The sequence below is a fragment of the Blennius ocellaris genome, assembly GCF_963422515.1.
Source record: "Blennius ocellaris genome assembly, chromosome: 6".
Classification (NCBI taxonomy): Eukaryota; Metazoa; Chordata; class Actinopteri; order Blenniiformes; family Blenniidae; genus Blennius; species Blennius ocellaris.
The window spans coordinates 10,944,022-10,966,732 of record NC_137655.1 but is presented as its reverse complement, the minus strand read 5'-3'; the positions used below and the strand labels follow the sequence as shown (position 1 = coordinate 10,966,732).

The 22,711-nt window shown below is 38.0% G+C and overlaps 1 protein-coding gene across 1 annotated transcript in view; it reads left to right on the top strand.

Annotated features, from left to right (window-relative positions):
• Positions 1-5,450: 5,450 nt before the first annotated feature.
• The window catches only part of thsd7ba (thrombospondin, type I, domain containing 7Ba), a gene marked incomplete at both ends in the record, with an annotated part of 155,919 nt that continues 138,658 nt past the window's right edge, over positions 5,451-22,711 (top strand). Inside the window, one exon of the mRNA XM_080498156.1 lies at positions 5,451-5,610. Coding sequence (XP_080354282.1) covers positions 5,451-5,610 — 160 coding nt within the window. The remainder of the gene's footprint in view (positions 5,611-22,711) is intronic.

Sequence of the window (22,711 nt, the reverse complement as noted above, 5' to 3'; positions counted from 1 at the left end):
AAATTCACAGCAATTCTTCTTATAACTGTTATTTTTGCGACAGAGCAGCAGACTGTGGTTTCCATCCCTTACACCAAATTGCTGGAATGATAAAAAAAAAAATTAGGACCCTATTTTAACATTCTACATTTTTTGTGAAGACCCCTCAGTGCTACACCTAGGAAAGAGGAGAAAACATAGTCTCACTTGCATACAATTTCAGAACACAATAACACTTCTGCATTATCAAGCAGATCCAGAAAGCGAGGTAAGAAAACAGTAGGAGAGGAGAAAATACCTCGACTGTAATAGAAGTTCATATTGAATAAAGATTAAATGAATTGTTTGTCCATACCCGTGACTCAAATGTTTACGATTGATTTTGCTCCATCCACCAGGGCTACCTTTCTTCCATCCTATTTGTTGGCTTTTATTTAGTTAGTTGCTGGCTGGAAGAGAAGTACAGCCTCAGAGACAAGCTCATTTGAGCCACGATGGAATGGTGAGGCACAGCACTTAAAAAGCCTTGGGAAATGAGGTCTGGGTCATTGGGATCTGTAGTTTTCAGGCGCATGACCAGGAAGGTCAATAAGGGAGCACAGCTTTGAGCTGTGGGCACTGAGAAAATGGTTTGGGGTTGCATAGGAGACAAAGACAGGGGGTGTTAATAGAATCAGAGTTTCTTCTGGATGAGCTCTCAGAACAGGCTTGGCTGCAGGGTTGACAGACTAATGATTGAATGTCATAAGGCAAAAAAACCCCCCAAAAAACTCCAGCTTTAACTTTGAGATTCAGCTCTTGCGTTTGATGTCACTGTCACAATCTGACACTGGGAATGGTACGTCATCACCGCAGGCCTTGTGGTTTAATGTAAAAATGCACAAACAACACCCAGGCCTTTACTAATATGATACACAAGTGACACTGCCCTTCTCCTCTATCATTGCAGCAAGTCTAGAACTTTGAGAGTTCTTCTTTGCTCTGCAATTTTCGAGGATTAGATAGCATATGGCAAAATGCAATGAAAGTTTTCGGATCATGGCAAAATCATACCTCTGGACTAACATTTGCTGATATTGTATTAAAAACACATTATCAATTATTCATTTCGGTTTGAATCTCATTGCCTTTGCACTGTGTATTTTATTCTTTTTTTTTTTTAGTTTGTTGCTAGTGTAGCATGTGGGAAAATAACATCAAAATTGTCATTTTTTTCAGGGTTACTTTCCAGTTGTCAGATCCTTATGTCATTTTTTTCCTGTCTCTTTCTGTTCTCATCAGATCCTGTTCGACTGCTGAGGCCAACCCAAGTCAGAACATTACTGTGTGGGGTGTCTGACAGACAGAGCCTACACCAGGAACTTAATACCACTTGCTACAGCTGGAGGTGTGACACAGTCCCAGCACACTACACATTGATTCACACAGGATTAAGCCACTGCATGATGCTTCAGGCAGAAGGTCTGGCACAGGTGATTTACAGTCCCTGTCAGACTTAACATCTTTGGAGGCCTCCTCTGCTCTGCGCCTGGCTTCTGTGGAAGGACAAGAAGGAAGGCGAGAAGTATCTGCTTCTGCAACCACTGGATCACCCAAAGGGATGACTGGCAGTCATCTCGCTCAGGTATGGTGTGTCGTAAAAACTATATGCTTTTAGAGACACGATATGCAAGGTTCTATTCACACATACTGTGCAGTCACCCTGCTTAATTTCCCAATTCAAACTAAACCTGGCTCAGTCACCTGTCAGGTCCTGTGTTTGTTTTGTTCAGATTAGTTTCACATCTGCTAATTTCATACTGAAAACATATCAGAAATAACATGGAAGTTGACAGAAACCTCTCGTCTTTTGGTGTGCATCAGAATTCCCATGGCAGTGTTCGCACATCCACAACTGAATCCCACAAACATTTTGATCAAACCAATCCAATCAATGGTGAACATGCTCAAAGTGCCCTTGCAGTTGGGGAAGCGGCCATGTTTGTTTTGTAGAAAGCCAGCCAAGAACATTGATGTTCAGTCATCATGTGTTTTTTGTTTGTTTGTTTTGTGCCAGTTTTTTTTTTTTTTTTAATTGGTTGTCGAACACAATGTCCTTCACTGCAGACTGAAGGCTTGGATGATTTGCTGTTGCTAAACACCCACCCGAAACTCTCACCTCCACATCTTTTCTGTGTGCATTAGAATTGAAAGCTGGCATCAACATGAATTAACTTTTGCAATGTTCACATCCGACAGAATTTCTGATCTTTCCATGGACACTTGTTTTCATCTATATTTCAGCCAACACTGCCCATTTATTTTCACAGTTTTGATGAAAACTCAGAGCAGGCTTAAACCTTCAGGAACTGACAAACACATGGTGTATTATAGAGCTGTCATCATCTATTTAGCCAGTAGAATAGTGAGGTTGTCTTTGTAACAGTTCTGAATGGAATAATGCACACACTGTCAAGAGAATTCAGGAATAAAATGAAGATGGGCAATATTCTTACATACCAGTCTATAGAGAGACAGATGCATTGAACCACTAAGGCAAGTCTGTGATCAAAGGAACACCAAAACACTGTGTTGTGTTTTGCATTTATATTCTCTCAGTACTGTCGTGGCTGTTTCTGCCAGTGAAAAAGAAACATCTGCAAAAACCGGCTTGTTTGGATGAGGATGAATTTCTGCTTCTATGTTGCCAAACCTAATCAAAAACAATTGCGTGTGCCTCAACGTGGAACAAACACATGCAGCTGTGCTAACCTGAATAGACTGGATGTACTACATAAAGGGGGAGGACAGAGGTATAGGCATGGCATTAAGCTGAGAATGTGAGGGAAGAATGAACGGGTTGGCCACATAATTGTGTGGAAATCCTGGGAAGAGGGCGGCATCTCCGCTCAACAAACTGGGATCAATTGCCTTTGTTTTCACTCCAGACAGTACAGGGTGTTCGGCTTATTTAAAGAGAGGCTGGTGGATCGCTTGGTGATTGTTCTGAGCCTTGGCAGAGCAAATTAGCTTTTGCCATTCATTTGGAAACATCTAATCAAACATTAATTATTGTGACCACCTGTGAAAGAGAAGGCGATAGTGTTGCTCATCTGTTCCCTTATGATAGCTGCAAGGTACTCTCTGATTCCTTTGAGTATGCCCGAACAAGGACCACAGGAGACAGGGAGGCAGATTGCATTCCATCAGATCATGGAGTATCTAATAGGATGCACACCATCATCTGAGCCACGCCACTGTTTGCCAGGTTTTCTGCAGCCACTGAGAGCCTGGCATGATTACTTTGACCCAAATATTTAGCAGCTTAAGCCCCCCCCCCACCCCCCCACCCAAAAAAAGATTTTTCAGTCCTCTTCTCTACTCAGATTACAAGCTCAATTAGATCGAGCTGTATGAACTGAAGAGCTTCAGCTAAATTTTGCAAACATGCATGTCACCAGGGTGACTTTGAATGTCTGTATTCTTTGAAAAACAATGCTGACATGCCTCGGGGTCATGCTTGGCATTAATGACTTGTTTCTGGTCAAATCCATGTTTTTACAATCAGCTGTGGTATGTTTTGTTAACCTATGGAGAGAGCCGCATGTCTCCTGAATAGTTAAATTAGACTGGCTGGAGGGAGGATGTAATCTGGGTGCAGTCAGGTATGGCTTCCAGAGCAACAGAGCCCGAAAGAATGGCTAGTAATCAGCAACCAGAGGTGTCTAATTGGCATATGGCTGTGTAAGTGCCAGGCTATGCTGCTCACTCAAGCAAATAGAATACATTTTCCAGCCATCACAAAATGGAAGACAAAGGCAGTTCAACTAAGAAAAAAGTACACACTTTATATTTAAGTGGGTGAGATATTAAAATTTTACACACGCACGCACGCACGCACGCACGCACGCACGCACGCACGCACGCACGCACGCACGCACGCACACACACACACACACACACACACACACACGCGGTTCACTCCATCACTATTGTCTGAAGCTGACAGAGCCCCGTGTGGCAGATTGGTATTGAGGACTGGATGCTGAAATGCCAGACCCTGCATTTGTGTTCTCTTCAAGTTTAAATGCCCCTCCGACACAAAGAAGGAGCCACACACTTCCGATTATAGAATAACACATCAAAGCCCGGAGAAAATTGGACGGTCCATCAAAAAATGTGCAACCTCCAGTCGGCCACAGGGCACGGAGCCATCTCAGTCCTCACGTTTCTTTCTCATTAAAGAAGTTTTGCCCTCACCAAAACCACAGTGAGTGAAGTTGAAATCTAATTTCTGAATTAATTCAAGCAAAAATAATTCAGCACCGAACACTTTCACAGACACGCCATTTGTAAATAATGTTAAATCTCAAATGCCTGCTGTCTTTCAGTAGTTAATCTATCATTAGACACTGACTATGATCCTTAATTATCAAGACAAGAAAAACCTGCTGTCATGTTGTGATTGATGCAATGTTAACAGAAAGATTTAATCAAGAACAGATATTTCAATTCATGATCTTATTGGGATGACAACAGTAAGCTCTTAGAGGTAATACTAATTGTTTAAGGTATGGCCAACTTTGGATAATTGCCTTTAAAAAAGTTCAAATCAAAAATGTAGTGCGGGGGGGGGGACCCCACTGCAAGCCACTTTTGGAAACACAATAAAACCATATCCGTTTGCAGTGACTTGGCATTCTTTTTTAGATTTCAAATTAATATGCAGTAACTCATTGTGTTTCATAATTCATGATTTGATTGTAATTTTAATCCAAACCATGTGTATCAACAAGTGTTTTTGTTTCAACTTCTGTGATTGCAAAATGACACGGACACAAAAAAACAACAAAAAAAACCCAAAGGTGCAGGGTATTCTCTATGTGATCACAAGTCAATAATAACGAATCCCCTCAATACCCCGGTGCTACCGGGCAACAAAATGTGTTTTTTGGAAAATGACCCACTGTAGTCACATAAACACTGTAATATCAGCTCTCTAAGCACCAGGTGTTCTAGATTGAATTCCATATCCATTAATTTTTGTTGTTGCTGCAACACAATTAGAGGTCTAGGAATGGAGGGCTAATCCCCAACACTCGTAGGACATGAATCAGAGTTGCAGGAAATTGAAAAAAAATCAGAGCTGCAATAAAAAGGTACTAATAGTGCATATAAGTCTGAGCTTAAAGTATTCCTTCTCCTTGATACTTGTCTTCACTTTTACCTGGGAGGCTCTGAAGCTGCATTCTTCTCTTTGCTAATTATGTTTGGTCTTTGCTGGAGTTAGTATCACCATTACATGCTGGATAGATGGTCATTTTCCCAACATCGTGAGCCATGTGTGAAAGCACACCTGAGTGACATTCTCCAACATTTCTGTCATTTTTTTTAATAGCTCCACAGTCCCTTCTTCTGGTTTCTTGGGTCATATTTATGAGTGAGTTACTGAAGAGTTTCATTTTCCTCCCACAGGAGTAAGAGAGGAAGAAATGGGCTGGACTATGACTCTAAAAGATGACTTTGGGGTCATTGCCTGGACACGTCGAGATGGGAAGTACCTCAGCCTCTTCTTGCTCTTGTCTCTCTTTTCCATTCCAGTCCCTGCAGATCTTGTCTTTCCTAAAGACCACCATTTCTCATGGAGAGCAGGTAAAACATATAATTATTCACTTTTGCGGCTAATATGTCACCTTTTTGCAAATTGAATATTCATGTATCACATCAAATCATTGCCATCTGTGCAGCGGAATGAAAGGTACATTCAGATAAGCGTGATTTACCTTAACATTTGGTTTCTGTGCATTTACAGGGCCACAGTGAATGGTATCTGTGAATATGTGCAGATTCAACAAGACAAAAGTGCATGTTTAAATCTGTTATGGGTCATAAAGGAGGATCTGCTCCATGCGTGAGCCCCTGCGCACTCTTGGTATTGGCACAGCGGAGTGAGAAAGTCATTACTACTTCTCATTATAGAAGAGAAATACTGTACAACAACATCCATTCTCAGAGCGACCAGTTGTGTGGGGAGACTAATCCTCCTCTCACTGGCACACAGGGGGAGCATAAACCCCGAGCTGCTATTGGACGTCATCAGGCCAGCAGGCTCCAACGCCTGGGTGGTTAGCATAATGGTACTGGTTTTTTTTTGACTGACTATTCCCCCCACAGTCTCAAAGTGACAAGTGGGGCTCGGATTGTTACAGTGACGATGTATATGGTGCAGTGACATGTCAAACTTAATGAGGCGATGTTGCACTCTAAATAAACATACCCTGTTTGCTGAGCAGATTTATGGCCTCAGTCACCTTTCGTGGACATTGTTTCAATGGACCTCAGGCTGCACGCTGCTCATATGTTGTTGCTGAGTGTGAAGGTGCAGTATAGCGAAGGGTTTTAGTGAAATGTGGGAGGATGATTCTCCCTCTCACAGAGCTTGAACCTCCATATCTTCAACTCTCACGATGCGCACACTTTGTCTCAAGTAGTGACTTCTGGCTGGAGGCTTTACTTCTTAATGTTTTTCACATTATAAGATGTTATTGTGAACGGCTGTAGGCTGTAGTTCTTAATTTGAAATATCTGCTGAGTCTAAATGTAAAGTCTGAAACTATTGTAAATGGCCCAGTTTTGGTTTATGATCTGAATTTGTCTCCATTACACTTACAGTGCTCTCAGTTCTGAGAAAGTACACTAATAAAGCAAAAGGCCCTTTATATAATTGTACAATATGTTAAGAAATGTAATAATAAGGCATTGTAATGCATTCATAATGCTTTATATAACTATTCTATTCCATAAACAGCAGTTTTATGATTCGTCATAACTTTGTCTGCATTATGTAAAGTAATCACACAGTATTATTGATTAATATGTAATTGTATAATATAGTACTATATTAATAATACAATTAAGAGGCTTTTATAAACAGTGTTTGCTTAATTCGGTAGTCATTGTCATACAAACTGGAGAATCAGCTTGAGCTTCCAATGCAGTCTTGTTTCAGTCGTAAGATTATTTGACTTAATAGAACATAATATAACAAAGTGTGCAACCCAGAACTTGAGATTTCTCCATTTAAAACATTATGAATGAGCCCATTACATCTACCACCCAGGCTACTCCATGAACCTATTCATAAGTTGTAATAGATTATAATTTCCAGCACATTTTATAAAACATTATGGATGCATGATAATGCCTGGTGAAGCTCTTTGTGCAAGAATGTTTTCTTTTATTGTTTCTAATCTTTTACAGGTTATAAATACTTTAATATGCATCCGTTTTGTGGTTCACTTGCTAATATTTTTCATATTTGTGAGTGAGCCTTCTTTGGAAAACGTGCTGAAAGCTGAGGTCGCACGTCAGTCTCTTTTAAAGGGAATTTTGAGGCAAGTGTGCGATTCATCCTTTACTCGCTTCACAAATTCAATTGAAAATGCATTTGCAAAGCAGCTTGAGGAAGAAAACTTGGCCTTCCCACACAAAAGCCCCACTTGCTGTGCGATTAGCACTTTCATTTCTCACTCTGTGGTTGGGTAATGACACTGCCCAAGTGATAAAGAGATTGATTAATTTCACTTGAAAGAGCTTATGTTCAAAAGGGATGTAAGCGGGACACCAAGTGTGAGGGTTTGACATCCTTGCCGAGCTAAGATGGCTTATGAGTTGTTTCTTAACTGGGAACGAAAATCAATTTGGAAACAAGAAAGGAAGTCTCAAACATAACATGGTTCACCTTTAAATGCTTCCTCCTAATGTCTGTTCAACTGCGGGGAAACCGCGGTTCTGTAACAACTGCTGTCACAGCGCTTTGAAGTGGAATCAAACAACATAAACTAAAGTTGTGTGAAGCTTTGCGGTCAGCTGTGCACTAAATTGCGTTGTGTTTGAAGATGTGTTTTGGTATCGAGCAAACACTTTCAGTCTCGGCTGCTTCAAGGTTTATGTCTGAAGTCTCAGTATTAAAGTCACGTGAAAATAATGATTTACCGACCCTGCTCCCGCCTCCATGGGCATGATATGTTTGACTGTCTACTTTGGCTGAAATTGAACTCGTTGGGATTGTCTATGTAGAATAAATCTTCACTAAATTAGCACAGCCACCCTATTGTGTGTTTGCTGTGTCTATCTAGGCCAGGCAGCATTGTGGTTGTAAGTCTTTTGTGTGAGCAAGTTCCCGGAGCTGTGGCTAAGCTGTGAGTCTCCGGCTCAAACGGGGAGCTGGAGCCATTTCAGCTTGACCTTCATCAGTGTCTTGAAGAGGAGAATAGAGCGCTGAAACACTGCGGCTAATGGGACGATTATTTAAATCTTAAAAGTGACTGCTCAAAGACGTTCCCTTTCAAACAATCATACTTGCCCTTTTTAGATTTGAGTTACAGCTTTACCATTAACTGACAAGATGTTGAACGGCAGTGCATTCGGAACAGATCAAGAGATGGTTTGAAGAGTCACAAAAACTGCATCTGAGAATGTTTTTTTTTTGTTTTTTTCTCTTTCCCACATGGTAACAGTTTCCTGTTTATTATTGATATTGAATATAGGAGCTATATCATACTGCAAGAAAGATAATTTAACTTCCATTAGTTGGTACCACACAATGCAATTTGTGCTGTTCTGCGTGTGGCTTGTTGAATATAATTACTTTAAAATTGCTTTATAACTGTGTGGCAGATTACATGTACGTGTTGGGGGGGGGGGGTTATTAATCTTTGTTTTTAAAGTCAGGGTAGTCTGTAGGCCTGCCTTCTTCAAAGCGCTGCTATTCAAAATAGAGCATTTAAATTGGATTTATTTTGCCTTCTATAAGCATCTGTATTTAAATATGACACCATGTTCATCCTGTGTCAGCTTTAGTCTCCCAAGTAAGATTGTCTCTCCCAGGTTTCGAGATGAGCGTAACTTTTTTTTCTCTGTAGAACGTCCTCAAAATGTTGGGATTCACTTCTCAAAGTTATTTATATTATCTTTTTTTTTTTTTAAGCTGAGCTTAAGGAGCATGAATAGACATTCTTTTATAGATGCATATGAAAGTTTATCCCAGATGAGTCTGCATTGTACTTTTTTTTTATTTTGCTACAGAAAACCGCCTTTACTTGACAAGTTTATCCCAGATGAGTCTACATTGTGCTTTTTTTTTTTGGCTACAGAAAACCACCTTTACTTAAACGTTTTAATTGTTTGTCTTTGACTGGGGAAACCAGTGGGTTTAGGAAAGTGAGGCATCTTTGTTCCAAGTAGAAACTGTGCTACTCTTAGAACATTTTAACAATACATTTGGGACAACATAAAGTATATAGCACCATTATTAAAAGCATGCATTCATGTTTATTTGGAGACTATGTACTTCCTCATTTATCCAACTTACGTGTGTCATCACCTTGAGCTCCCTGGAGAGTTGAATAATTAAATCAGATACTGTTCATCTAAATTACGTGGGAATTTTCAGCTGAAAGATTTAGCTGAAGGGCAATGATTTTCAAAAGATTGAGAAATCAATAAAGGTTTTCCTTAATGAGAGGATTCACAGTACTTGCTGGATTATTCAAAGACCTCATAAGACCGAGGGACGAGTGCCATGTCTTATACTGTATCATTTATCATTTTAAATAGGCTAAATCCAGAACTGTAAGTTTCTGTGATTGCCTAAAATGTAGCAGAAATGGGGTTAACCATTTAACCATGTGTGGTCACTCCTGTATTTCTCTTTTTTTTAATACTGTGACATATATATGTCGGATCTAAGTTATGAGCTAATGGCACTTTCAGTACATGTCACACGTCGGATTAAAAAAAATAAAATAAAAAGTTCCATAAAGTGTACAGGATGGAACAAGAGGACTGTGAACATTTTGTGTCAATTGTTTCTTTTATAATACAAGTTGTACATATACTATGCTATTTGATAATTTTTGCACTTTCCAAAAGATCTTATATAAACCTTTAAACTAAAGAAGGATACATATTGAAAACACTCAGTTCAGAAATAATGTAATGGGTGCAATCTAAAGATAAACTTGTAATCATGAATTCAACTTGAGGCAATTATGTCAAAGGATTACATGTATTAAATTGAATTGGAAAACCTTCATCCATACGATGATTGCAGGCATAATCACCTACTGAACATACAGTCACATGTGTATTTGTAGATGTAACACATGAGGCTGCGCCCGTTGAAAGTTTACAGGGTCAAGAACTAAATTTAGTGTTTAGCCTTCATCAAGGTTTGCGTTGTTTTCTTTATTATGTAATGAAACAACCGCTCATTTTTCCTTTATGCCTGTTTTCTTCTTTAGAGTCTTTATAGGGTGTTTACTTCTCACCAGTGTATTCTGGGAAGTGTTTTATTATTCCAGTCATGTTACTTTGAAAACTTAATTAAGTAAGTTTTATGAAGTCTCCTGTGCACATTCATTCAAATCATCATTTCAAGTCAAAACAACCTAAAGTCAGAACATGTCAAGCTTAGATGCCCTGATGTGACCTCATTTTAAAAGTTAATAACAAATCACTAATGGATTCCTCTTGATTATGAAACTACACAGATGGCATTCAGTAAGAAGCCGCTCCTGTATGATGCTCAGCTATAAATAAATACAAAAAAATAAATAAAAAACAAGCTCATACAGTATGCACTGTGATACGGTCAGGCAACATTTACATTTCATTTCAGGGTCTGAGTGTATTTATTTGCAACTTTACCACACTGTTGCAGCATCAAAGCTGAAATCAAACATCAGTGCTTCAGCGAGCTTCTGCTGTTTCTGAAAATCAGCTCAAAGGAGGCATTGTGCAAGGATCAGGTCTAGGAGGATTTCTCTTTAACCAAATGACAATGAATAATTTACAGTGGTTTTTTTTTTTGATTCATGGTGACAATGGAAAAAAGAATCAGATTAGGCAAATGGGATTTTGTGGCACAAGTCAGTTGACCAATATGGAGATGGCTCTTTTCTCTTTGAGCACAAGTAAACACACTTCTAATGATGAGAATATTCACTCAGTGAATAGTCAAGTTTTTCTCTGAAGGGCATCAACATTTGACCATTCACTTGACCGTTCGAGGCGTTGAAGAAATAGTGAGACTTTGACCGAACACAAAGCGTAAATAAATCTTGTATGGGGTTTTGTGTGTTCAGTGCTACTGGTGACATGATGTATTACACAAGAAATGACACATTCAAAAGAAAATCAGGCTATTGTGGGAAATCAAAAACATCAGTTTGCATGCTCCTCTGTAACCAGCTTACTCACGCAAGCTGAATTCAGACTGAGGGCGACATCTCCAAACAGTGCAGAACTCCCACTGTCTGCATGGATCTGAGTCTTGTAAAGAGCCTTTGGTTCAATGTCGAACACCCACCTTTTAGGCATGCATTCATGTTTACGCTTCAAGTTGACATTTGATTCAAAAGCTCTTGATATCGTTATGAGTGATGTTCTTTTCCACGTTGAGCTGCTGTGCTACAGACACTTGCCATACTGAGCTTTATCATGTAATTGTGCCACAAAACACAATGTAAAGTGGCATATATTTCCTCATTGTTTTTGTCCTGAATCCTCGCTATGTCTAATGGTCTCAAAGATGCGTTTTAAAAACACACTTTGTACGAAGAATGTCAGTATCTCATTGAAATAAATATGTCACAGACCAACAACATACAAGAGCGACATGCTAACAAAAACAACATGGAGCTTGATTAAAGCGCACCTCATTGTTGAAAGCAAAAACCTGTCAAAAAAATGACAGTTTCGGGAAGGAAAGAAAGTGAGAGAGAGGAAGAGAAAAAAAGGAATAGGTATTATTAGGTCTCTGACTGAATATGAAAGCTATGAAACATGAAAAAAAAAACACTTTTGACATACAAATATGGCTATGTTCATATTTGTCACTACATTAAAAAACTGCTGAAATTTTCTGAAGTGAAACATCTAGCAGCTGCAAAAACTGGTCCTGGGGAAAGTTACTTAAAATTAGTACTTGCATATAGTGACTGCTTAATTTTTCAACCTTTATTTTAGTTGTCTCTCATGTTGGATATGTTGATATTTGCACATAATTGTTTTGCTGTGACACATTAGTTCGGTTGTATGTCACCCTATTACTTAGTAAGTTACTCCAAAGACAAATAGAGGTGTAAATATATTAATTTGATCTGGTTGAGCTTAAAAAAAGTCTGATCATTTCGATGTCAAACACTCACGTATGGTTGAGATACAATAGGCTTAATACCAGTAAGTGAAATAAGCGAAATATTAAACTTGTGAAAAAAAAGAAGCAAATTCAAAAACAAGGAGAATAAAAATAGAAACAAGTAAACAACAGTAAAAAACAAAACAAAAACTGGATCATTTAGGGCAGGCATGTCCAAAGCCTGATGCCAAGGCCATTTTTATAAAATAAATTAATGCAATTTGCTAAATATTTTTTTAAATAGCAGGATTTTGAAGTATACATGCAAGTTATGTATGTGTCCACCAGTCACACATTTTGCTATCTGCTGTTACTTTAAATTCTGTGTTATAGAAAATAGCACACCAGAGAATAGAAGGTAAGGCAACACAAGGTTTGTTTACAGTAATTAGCTGACTCGCAACTCTTTGGTATAGAAAATTGAAGATCTGGGTTAATATGGAAATAGATTATTTTGAAAAGAAATACTGCAATCGTGGGTTGTTGTAGAGCACCTTCACATGTTCAGACCTGCCCCTCATTGGAACGAGTTTGCGTCTCTGACAAAAATATAAAGTAACAACCTCAAGGAAACTTTAGTCCTTTAATTATAATTGATGTGATCTGAAATAGGGTGTTTGTTGTAATGTAGTAGCTTTACAATATTGCATTACTTTATGAGGCACTATTACACACTGGCAACAGTAACTCAAGACTGTATGGATTAGCCGTATTGATCATAGTTTAACTACACTGTTTTATGATGCCAAACCACTGGGAGAATCAAGTTTCTGTGTGGAGCTTTGCCTCATCAGTCTTGGATACGGTCATCCTAATCCACATATACTCAACATCTTCTTTAAGATATGACAAAAAAACAAACCTTACTGACTGACTTGCTAATATCATGAAACTGTACTTTTAGATAAAAAAATAAAATACTTTTAACAGCTGTCTTGACATTACGTAGCAAGTTGAAAATTAGTTTGTTTCTCGAATGCCACCAAATTCTCCCATGATAAAATTTTGCATGCTATGTAAAACCCCATCTTAGTTTGTTTGATTTGTTTATTCACACTGCTTTCAATTAATGAGACTGATTTCAACATGTTTAACAGGCAAATGTTTTACTATATTTGATATATTTATTTTTGATAAACTGAAAAAAGTGGCCAACCTGCTTTGCAGATCATGCTTCATAATAAGCTCTTTGAATAAGTTCACTAACTCTGCACAGCTTCAATCCAAAAGTCAGGTGGCATCTTTTTTTTTAAATGTATTAAAGTTTCAAAGTGAAACAAGACTTCTTGGGGATGGGGGGATGAATATTTAAGTTGTAAGATCTGAAAGTTCTATATTTATATCAATGACAATTGATTCATTTAAGTTCCAGTATGATGCATTACAGTGTTGACATAGATCCTCCACTTTCATCTAGCTGTTTCTGCTCACTTCATCCCCTGTGAAGCCTCATATCCACACAACTTAATCCAGGAAATGTGCAAGTGGCAACCTTTGATTCAATGACTGGCATCCCTGGTGCTGTAGCCCTTTTTTTGCTGAAGAACTGGCCTAATCCCTCCAACACACTGTCAAACTAAAGCATGTAATCTTCATCCTTATTTCTAGCTCCTTTTTTCTTGTCCCCCTTGCTTGCATTTTTTTTCTGTTGTGTGATCAGTAACTACTAATAGGCGAATAAATCTGTGACTGTTTTATTTGTTTACATTGCCGTGGTTGATTGATCTCATCCCACTCTCCAAATCAAAACAGATTCACTAAATGTTAATAGCTTTAAACGTTTAAACAGCTTAAACATTTCAGTTTTTTCCTTCAGATGACTTTGTTTTTTTAAAATGATATTGACTTTGTTTCTAAGTAATCCTGCATTTGCTAAGGTCTTACATTTGAAAGTGTAATATACAGTCTAAGCACAGTCCTTGTCGAAATCACCTCGAGCTGCTGGTAATTTCTCATATCCATCTGGAGTGTCTGTGCTTTTCGCCGATATTGCGACTGTTTATGTTTTACATTCAGACATATATCATTCAGTCTGATTTTGTTCTCAGCATTCAGAAGGTGATACCCCCCCATTTTACTTTTTTTTTTTGTCTTTTCAGAAAAGTACACTCTCAAAAAGTCACTCACTCATTTTAATGTGGTCATAACGACGCCTGCTGCACGGTGATTTGTCCTGTGGGCTCCACTGTCGTCAGTAGTTTGACAGCAGTCGCGATTGCCTGTCAGAGTGGGATTTCTCCTCCAGCAAATGAAGAGCTTTAAAAGTAAATAAGCAATGATTCACACAGAGCAGGGAAGTGCTGCTGCTGCTGCACTGTGCTTTATTACTGTGAGACACCTGCAAACCAGTGATGCTGCACTCATTTCACAAGAACAAATGAAGCAGAAATCTTAAAATTCAAGAATGGCGTAGTGTTTTTAGTCACGCATGTCGGCATCTGCTTTGTCAAGAGGCAAATGGCAGATATGCCTTATTTTCCAGACTGAAAACACACAAAATATCACCCTCCCATACAAACACCCCCCCACCTCCAACTCATTACGTGGGGTTATGAAGCCACGAGTCTAACATTATGAGTGATTGTGTGCAATGTACATCCATACGAAAGTTAGGAAAAATAAATGACATAAGATAAATTAACCAAAATCCAACCCACAGCAGTTTCCAATGAAAACAACTATAATCGTGTGTTTATAATATAATTTTTACACTGTATTGGTACAGTACAGATGATGCCTGTGTGTAGTATTTCAAGTCTGAAAGAAAGAAGTGTGAAAGAAATGTACAAAGGTGATAAAACACATTTTCACTCCCCATTACCTACCTCTAATATACGTCTGTGTGCTTGATATAATTCTGTAGTGTCAAAGTCATTTAGATTCTGTTACCACATGTAACCCAGTTTGATCTGATCTTATAAAATCATGAACCAAAACAACATTTGAACATGTAACACAGTCCATTGGGCTCAGGTAGGAGGTTCTACTGTTATGTCTCGGCAGACACGTAACTTAAAGTAACGTGAGCCACTGTCCAAGCAGCAATCGCACATTTCCTTGTGCAAAGTTAGGCTTGTTGGCCACCAGATGATGCATGATGCGTTTACTACTTATGGGTAAAATGAAAAGCCACGGTCAAGTAAGAAGCTGCGGCAAGCACATGTCTCTGTCCCGGCTCACTGTATCTTAACTAACTGGACTGATGAAGCCAGTTACAAGCTGATAAGCTAGATATTCTTGGAAATAAGTACATAAATCATTAAATGGTCATTGGTGATGATGAACGTGGTCTGGTCACATATACTACAATGATAGACAGTAACATAGTATTATAATAGCAAATCATTCTAAGATGTGTGTTGTGTTGTGCATACATGTACTGTATGTTTATATCACACCACCACCAGTAAAATGTTCAAGAAGGTATTGTTTGTCAAAGAAGTTAATAATTCTAACTTCCTTTGATTTGAACTTTTTACTATACTACATTTTAGAGCCTGTACTTTTTAAATTCACGCTTTTATTGAAATTTTGAAGAAAAAAATAAAGAGTGTTTTCTTAGTCATTTGTTCACTTTACCCTCAGCTTTTGCCCATGGGCTACATCTTTAAATAAAGTTGAGCTCTTTCATGTTTCTTGTGTCCCAAAAATGACAGAGCTTACATAACATTTCAGCCAATCCTTGCTAATATGTACAAATGTTACCACAATCAATTTTAAAATAAAGAAATGTGGTTTATCTGCCTTCCCACAGCTCCCTGGGGCAGGCTAAATCTAGCACACCAAGTCGACCTGATTAGGATCAAGGTGAATAAATTTCAAAGTTGACTATTGATCTGAGACTGAAATATGCTGCCCCAATTAGATATTCTATATCTCAAGCTGTTTTACAACCGACACACATCCGCTTTGCATTTTTAAGTATTGCCTTGGGCATAGCTTTGACAGAAAGCACTAACAATAAAGTGAATAGCAACCTGACGCTCTGCTTTGTTTAAAATCAATTTGATCAGCATTTTGAGTGCCATATTTGTTATGGCAAGCGGCATATCAAAGATATCAGAGCAACCTCGACAAAATACAATATGTCTCCTTAAAAGCCCTTAGCATTGGTTATTCAATTGAGATCTCATTTTGAACTTTTGTCCTTCCCTCTGACTGGCATGGAACTGATTGAGGTTATCATAAAAGCTCGTGGGTAGTCCCGAGAGAGCCGCAAGGCAGGAGAGCCTGGCAGTCGGAGTCTTAATCCCATGGGAATATTCTCGACGAAGAGTTAGATTTCAGAGCGTCTCTCCTCTCAGAAGTCCTTTTCAAATGGCTGAGGCCTTTCACATCACTCCTATACAAAACGCTCCAGTTCTGGACGGATATTCCACAGTCAAAATTTTCCATAATAGGATTGAAGTAGTAATTGGGCACACCGCCATGACTAGTATCCAGAGACATAGGTAATTATAGAGAGTTCCTGGGAATTATAGAGAGTTCCTGTAGCTAGTGGAAGTATCCAGCCTGTGGTGTCATTGTGTAAATGATGGGTGGAAAAGATAGAAGGTCATCTCATTACTGCATGCCTCCTGCAGCTTCAATTAATGCTGATATTGAAATACATAAAAGGCATATCTTCAGTGACTGATTTTGTGTGAATAGACCCCAAGAGCTATTCCTTGATACATCACTCTTATATTAATGTAGATAGATGTGACCATTGTAGAAAAAAAAATACTCTGTGGGGGGTTTGGAGCTCCCCTGTGTACTTTTTCTCCTTCAGCACCAAAGAAACAAATAGAATTGCACATGTTTGAAGGCTGTTCATTGCAGTCTTGTAATACCAACTGTATGATGTCTATGTAATAGACTGACAAGCCAAAGATCAGCTGATGATTCAAGGACAGTCATATTTGCAGATACAACACCCCAGCACATCTTAACAAATGAATACTCACTTCCACTTACTTCTGTGATGATCCAGTTCACAACAAAACTGTAGATGACTTGTGACAGGCTCACCAGACCTTGGTGGCTATAGTAACAATAATTCCTCTGTTTTTGATATCAGGCAGTGGCTGTTTACTTAAGTATGAAGAAAGAAAAAACATTGATGGCCAGACACATAAACTGAGAATCCAGAACAGAAACAAACAAGCTCATCATCACCCACATCAATCAAGAAGAACTCTATGACCACGAGATGCATAGTGTTAGGCAGCGAGCCGTCCAACCATAATTTGGACGTTCATTTTTCACAAAAGATGGCCAAAAAAATAGCAGACGTGTTGCTCAAAGCCGTCTGAAATAACTGTATAAAGACCATCACTACTTGTGACCTTCTAATTTTATTTTTCAGAAATTTACTGTATTACAAAATACAGTGAATTATTTGCTTGCGTAAACAACTCGTGACTGACTTCCAGTTTGTATTACGCCCAGTAACGAGCAATGTGATTGGTCAATTGATGCCATGTGGTATTTACGTTTTGAAAGGCGGCCTCTGAGTGGTTCGTAATTCTGTGAGTCATACTGATGCATTTAAATGCTGGGGCACAGGGGAGGAATTTAAATAAATTTTCTTTCCATTTCTTCCAAATTCTGAGGAATTATATGATTATAGAATATATATAGACCTATAATTTTTTATTTCCAAAATGTTGACATGTCTGATTAACAGCACATTGTTCATGCTTTATATTTAAGAACAAAATATATTCTTTGATTTGAAAATGCTGATTTTGGTAAAAGTATTGACCCCTCCCCCCCAGTCGGCAAATTTTTGGACACCCACATTTTTGGGATGGACATGCAAAACAGCGATTTCTGCCTAAAAGCATGACTGGATGACATGGCAACTATCAACAATGTGCTATTTTCATTTGATAAGATGGTAAACAAAATAATAGTCAAAATATTTTACTTGGAATGTATTTAGATCCAAACCAAGTTAGTGTAAAAGTCACATTACGGAAATTTGCTGAGTCAACAGTTTCAGTTCCTTTAATGCAAAGGAAGTAATGTTGCTGACAAGACGCTATCCTGCTCCACTGTTGCAAACCGACCCAAATGCAGAGAATTTAATAAATCATCCATGAGAGGATCCAGGCAGCAACATGTCGTCATCTTTGATGCCTTTCTAGAACTTGGAAGCAGTTTTGAAGATGATGTGACTGACCTTGTACTTTGTGTGTTATGCTTTTCCATGTAAAGGTCAGACACATAACGAGCCTGTAAAAATAATTTGTCACTGTGTGGAATGAACGGACAAAGCGTCTGACATCCTTGGCTGAGCACTGCAAAATAAATTAAGCTTCAGTGTCACATGGCATTATTACTCCATCATTCTGCTCATCACTTTTGTCAGGGTCTTAATATTCTCTAAAAATGCTCTCACATGAAGGAGGTCCATTGTAATACCAGATTACACACAAAAAAAGGAAGAGCAATTTGCTGCATTAACAAAACATGATTCGCTTGTTATTATTACAATGGGTTTAATGAGCTAAATGTATCTTTGCTTTGCAAAAATGAAGCCTAAAAGTCTTAAGCAAAGTCTGGAGAGAAACATCCAAGTCAGCTAAAAACCAAATGCATAGACAGAAGAGGTAAATAAACAAAAGGGACTCTTTTGTCTTGATCTCCTGTGTGTTGGGATTTTCATGACAAGCTGTTTTCTGTGCTGAAGTGCTCTGTCTTTGTCAGCACATGTGCTTATACCCGCTCCTGCAGAGATGGAAGTAAATAGGTTACTCTGTGATTAGATTTACCATTCCTCCCTACAAGTTAGTTCTATGATCCTTTTCAATAATTAGTGCAATGATAATAGTTTCTTGAGGTGATTGTTGAAGGATACTATCAGAAATTTGTGAAGGATGGGATATGCTTGCTGAAGCATTATGCATGAGAAGGAAAAAAAAAGAAAGGCAAGGAAAATCTTCATAATATTCTCTGTGTTTGAACAGCAAGCGTGCTGAAGAGACCTGCTCAACCAGCCTTCTCTGTTTACTGTGTGTTTGAGCCGGCGTAGAGAAACTCCTGGGAGACAGTAAGGTGAAACCAAATGGATTTTATTCTTACCTGAAAAAATCTCCCATATGAGTCATTTTGTGATTGCAGAGCACTGTCTATCAAAAAGTGCTGGTTTTATTTCACCCTTTGATCAACTGCTGTGCTGAAACACGTCAGGCAATCCTGAGCATATATACGACAGAGAAGCAAAAGATAGAGAGATGCTGTGAGGGGGGAAATACGTGTCTGCCAGTTTCGTTAGCCAATGCTACATATGTGTTTTTAATTCAACTACGAATTTAACTGTTGACATATGAGATGTAGGCTCTGGACAATATTACCTACATTTACAACTAAGTACGGATTAGAACATTCGATGAAATGTGTATAAATAACAAAATATTGGCTTGTATAAAACATTAAGTCACAAAATATGGAATGAACCACTGGTGTTCAGATCTTTATGGTTGTGAGGGTGTCTGTTAATGACAACGAAACAAAAAGTAAAAATATATTCTCATAAATTCCAACAAAAGCTAAAACCGCACACACAGAAACCTATTAGAATTGATGGGCATGTACTGTCATCAATAGTGCCAGATGTCTCTGGGACTGAAGGATGAATTTAAGGGAGATAATCAATGAGACACCCAGTAGTAAATTCCTGTATTGATTGAAGTTACCGGAGCAACCTATTTCAGTGTAAACACTGCAGAGGCAGGTGGAGTTCGACATAAACTTCCAGGTCACAGTTTGGTGGTAGCAGTCATCGATCAATTAATATTTTCAGATATTGATACTCAGAGATATGGTTCCAGGAGAAAAGCATGGTGAGCTATTAAACTTTAGGTAATGGGTGAATCAGGTGTTTAAACTTACCGGCACTATAACTTGGAATTTATAGATATGAACTGGCTATTTTCCTTACAGCATGAATAGGTATTGATTTGGTTGACCAATCCAAAGAAACTGTTGGATTAGCATTGTTACACATGTTCGCCTTTCATAAATCTTATGTAAAATGTTGCTCGGTTGAGACCATTTTTCAAGATAATATGAGAAACGATTTAGTGTGTGAATCCCATTTCTTTCAGTGAGCCACAATGTATTCAATAATTCATGCAAATCTCATACTGCAACTTTCTTGTTTGTAATCTGTCACGACTTTGTGTATTACTAGAAGAAGCACATTTGAAACTAACACAAAACCTTAACTAAATAGCATTCTTATTTCCAATCACTCACCCATTAATCACATTATATTTTAGCACAGGCAAGAAAAACAATGGCAGCTCATAATCAGTGCACTCCTCTTTAAATGAACTAAAGACCTCAATCTTTCGTTTAGCTTTTCAAACATGCCTTTTGCCTGAATATAACCACTCATGTACTCCCAATATACACCTTTGGAATCTTGCTCGTGTAAAATATAATCAGAAATTAATAAAATGATATGGTATAATACAAGGTTATATCGAGATTATAATAAATCTGTCTCTGACTGCAATCATCTTCAGATTAGCCCATTACACTGTTACACTGCAACAGCTTTACAATGTTTTTTCATGTGATGAACAATCCATATTTTTTCTTCCATGTGTAACTCACTTCTCACACATTCTCTTTGATTTCACAAAGATAAATCAATGTAAAATGAACTGAACCGTAACTCAGACTTCTGCATTCATAAACCTTTACCAACGTATTTCTCTTTTATTGAGTTGCAGATTTTAATGTCCCGAAAATAGTGTCTTGCCATTGATATCCCCTATTTTGGGTTTTCTCAACATCACAAGAATTGTCTTATCTCTATTCCAAATTTTGGTTAGAATAAGACAGTATTGTTAACAATTGTTTGAATCAATTTGCTATTAAAGATCAGGTGGGAAGTCCTTAACTACATGGCAATGACCAACATAGCTGTTAAACAAATAGTATACAGTACATTATATGATATTGTGTTATTCTAGTTCAATGAATATTATGAAACTTCACTTGTTCCTTTTCCTTCACATAATTTGACACTGGATGATTCGTGTTTGTTTGACCCTGTGGACTGTTGTTGTTGATTACTAATAAATGACAGTTAATTTAATACATAATTGCATTAAACTGAGGAACAGTTTTAATAATGTTGAATTATTTAGGAAATTATACAGAAAACTATATGTGGCATATATTCTGGATTTTTTTATATTTTTTTGGCTGCATTGTTTCAAAGTAACACTTAGTTTGTAAGTCTGTAGCATCTCTAGTTTTCACCGTGACATTTGTTTCTTTTCAGTCTTGTCGCTTTGTTTATTTCTGTGTACTTGGCCTGAGGAACAGCAGCAGAATAATTCTTTGTTGTTGAGTGCAGTGGATGAGCTTAAATGACCATATAGACTCAATGGGAACAATAATCCCATTTAATTAATGCTGTTAATGTTTAGCTTTCACCCTCTTTTTTTTGTTTTTTCATTTTGTTTTGTTTCGCAAGGCTGTTTATTTTTCTCTATGGTTTCTTAATTACAGTGTGGGCTTCACAGATTGCAATTTTTCTTTGCTTTATTTATGAGGTAAGAGAAGAGTATTTTGTAAATGTAAAGAAAAACAACAACAAAATACACAGTCTCTGCATCAGAAACAGCTGAACTAAAGCATGGAAGTGTTTATATATTGGCTCAATAATGCATGTTCAATGTTGAGTTTGTGGTCGTCCACTTGTGGACATGTTCAAAACTCTGAATGTGAACAACAGAGTGGTGCTAAAGAAAACGTTAGGGGATCACCTTATCGTCATAAAACCAAAACAGTGAACAAATTCCCTCCACATCCTTGTCTGTTGGTAAGAGATTTCAGTCTCACATGATGATAATGAGAAACGAAAAACGTCATGATCTCCAAGTCTGCCAGGGTGTAACATCTTTCAACATTTTAATTTACTGTAAATGTTTCCACTTGCTGCAGAGAAAGAGCATCCTCCAGTGTCCAGTGTTTGCAGTTTGATTTCTGATCTCTGATCTTTCCCAGCCCATTTGTCAAAGTGTCCTTGTTCAAGACGCTAAGTTTCCCACAGTGATGTATAATAACCTTGTATGGCAGCCATGAGTACATGACTAATTGACTAAAGTACATTAGGATCGCTCCATTAGCAGAATACGCAGAATAGGTACATTCACCATTTACCACTCACACATGGCTGTATTTGCTAAACATTTCGGACTCTTTTTTGTTTTCTCTGTTTGTCCTACATTGTGCAAAATGTTTTTTATTTGTGAAAGGTCTCGACTGCAGCTGAGCAGGTGATGGACACAGTTTTGGATGCAGAATTGTAAATCTTTCCTTGAAAAAGACCTTGTCTTTTCAGCATTAGTAGTGCCTTTGAATATGTGAAAGCTGCTAGCATTGTTGGTACCACTACAACCTGATATCTTGAGAGATGTAAGCTGTTCACTGTGAACTGTTCACTGAAAAAAAAAAAAAAAACTGGATGGGCCTTCAGCTGCAAAAAGGTGCAATGCACTTGATTTCAAAAATACAAGAAGATTGCTGGTTAAAATATAGACTCTT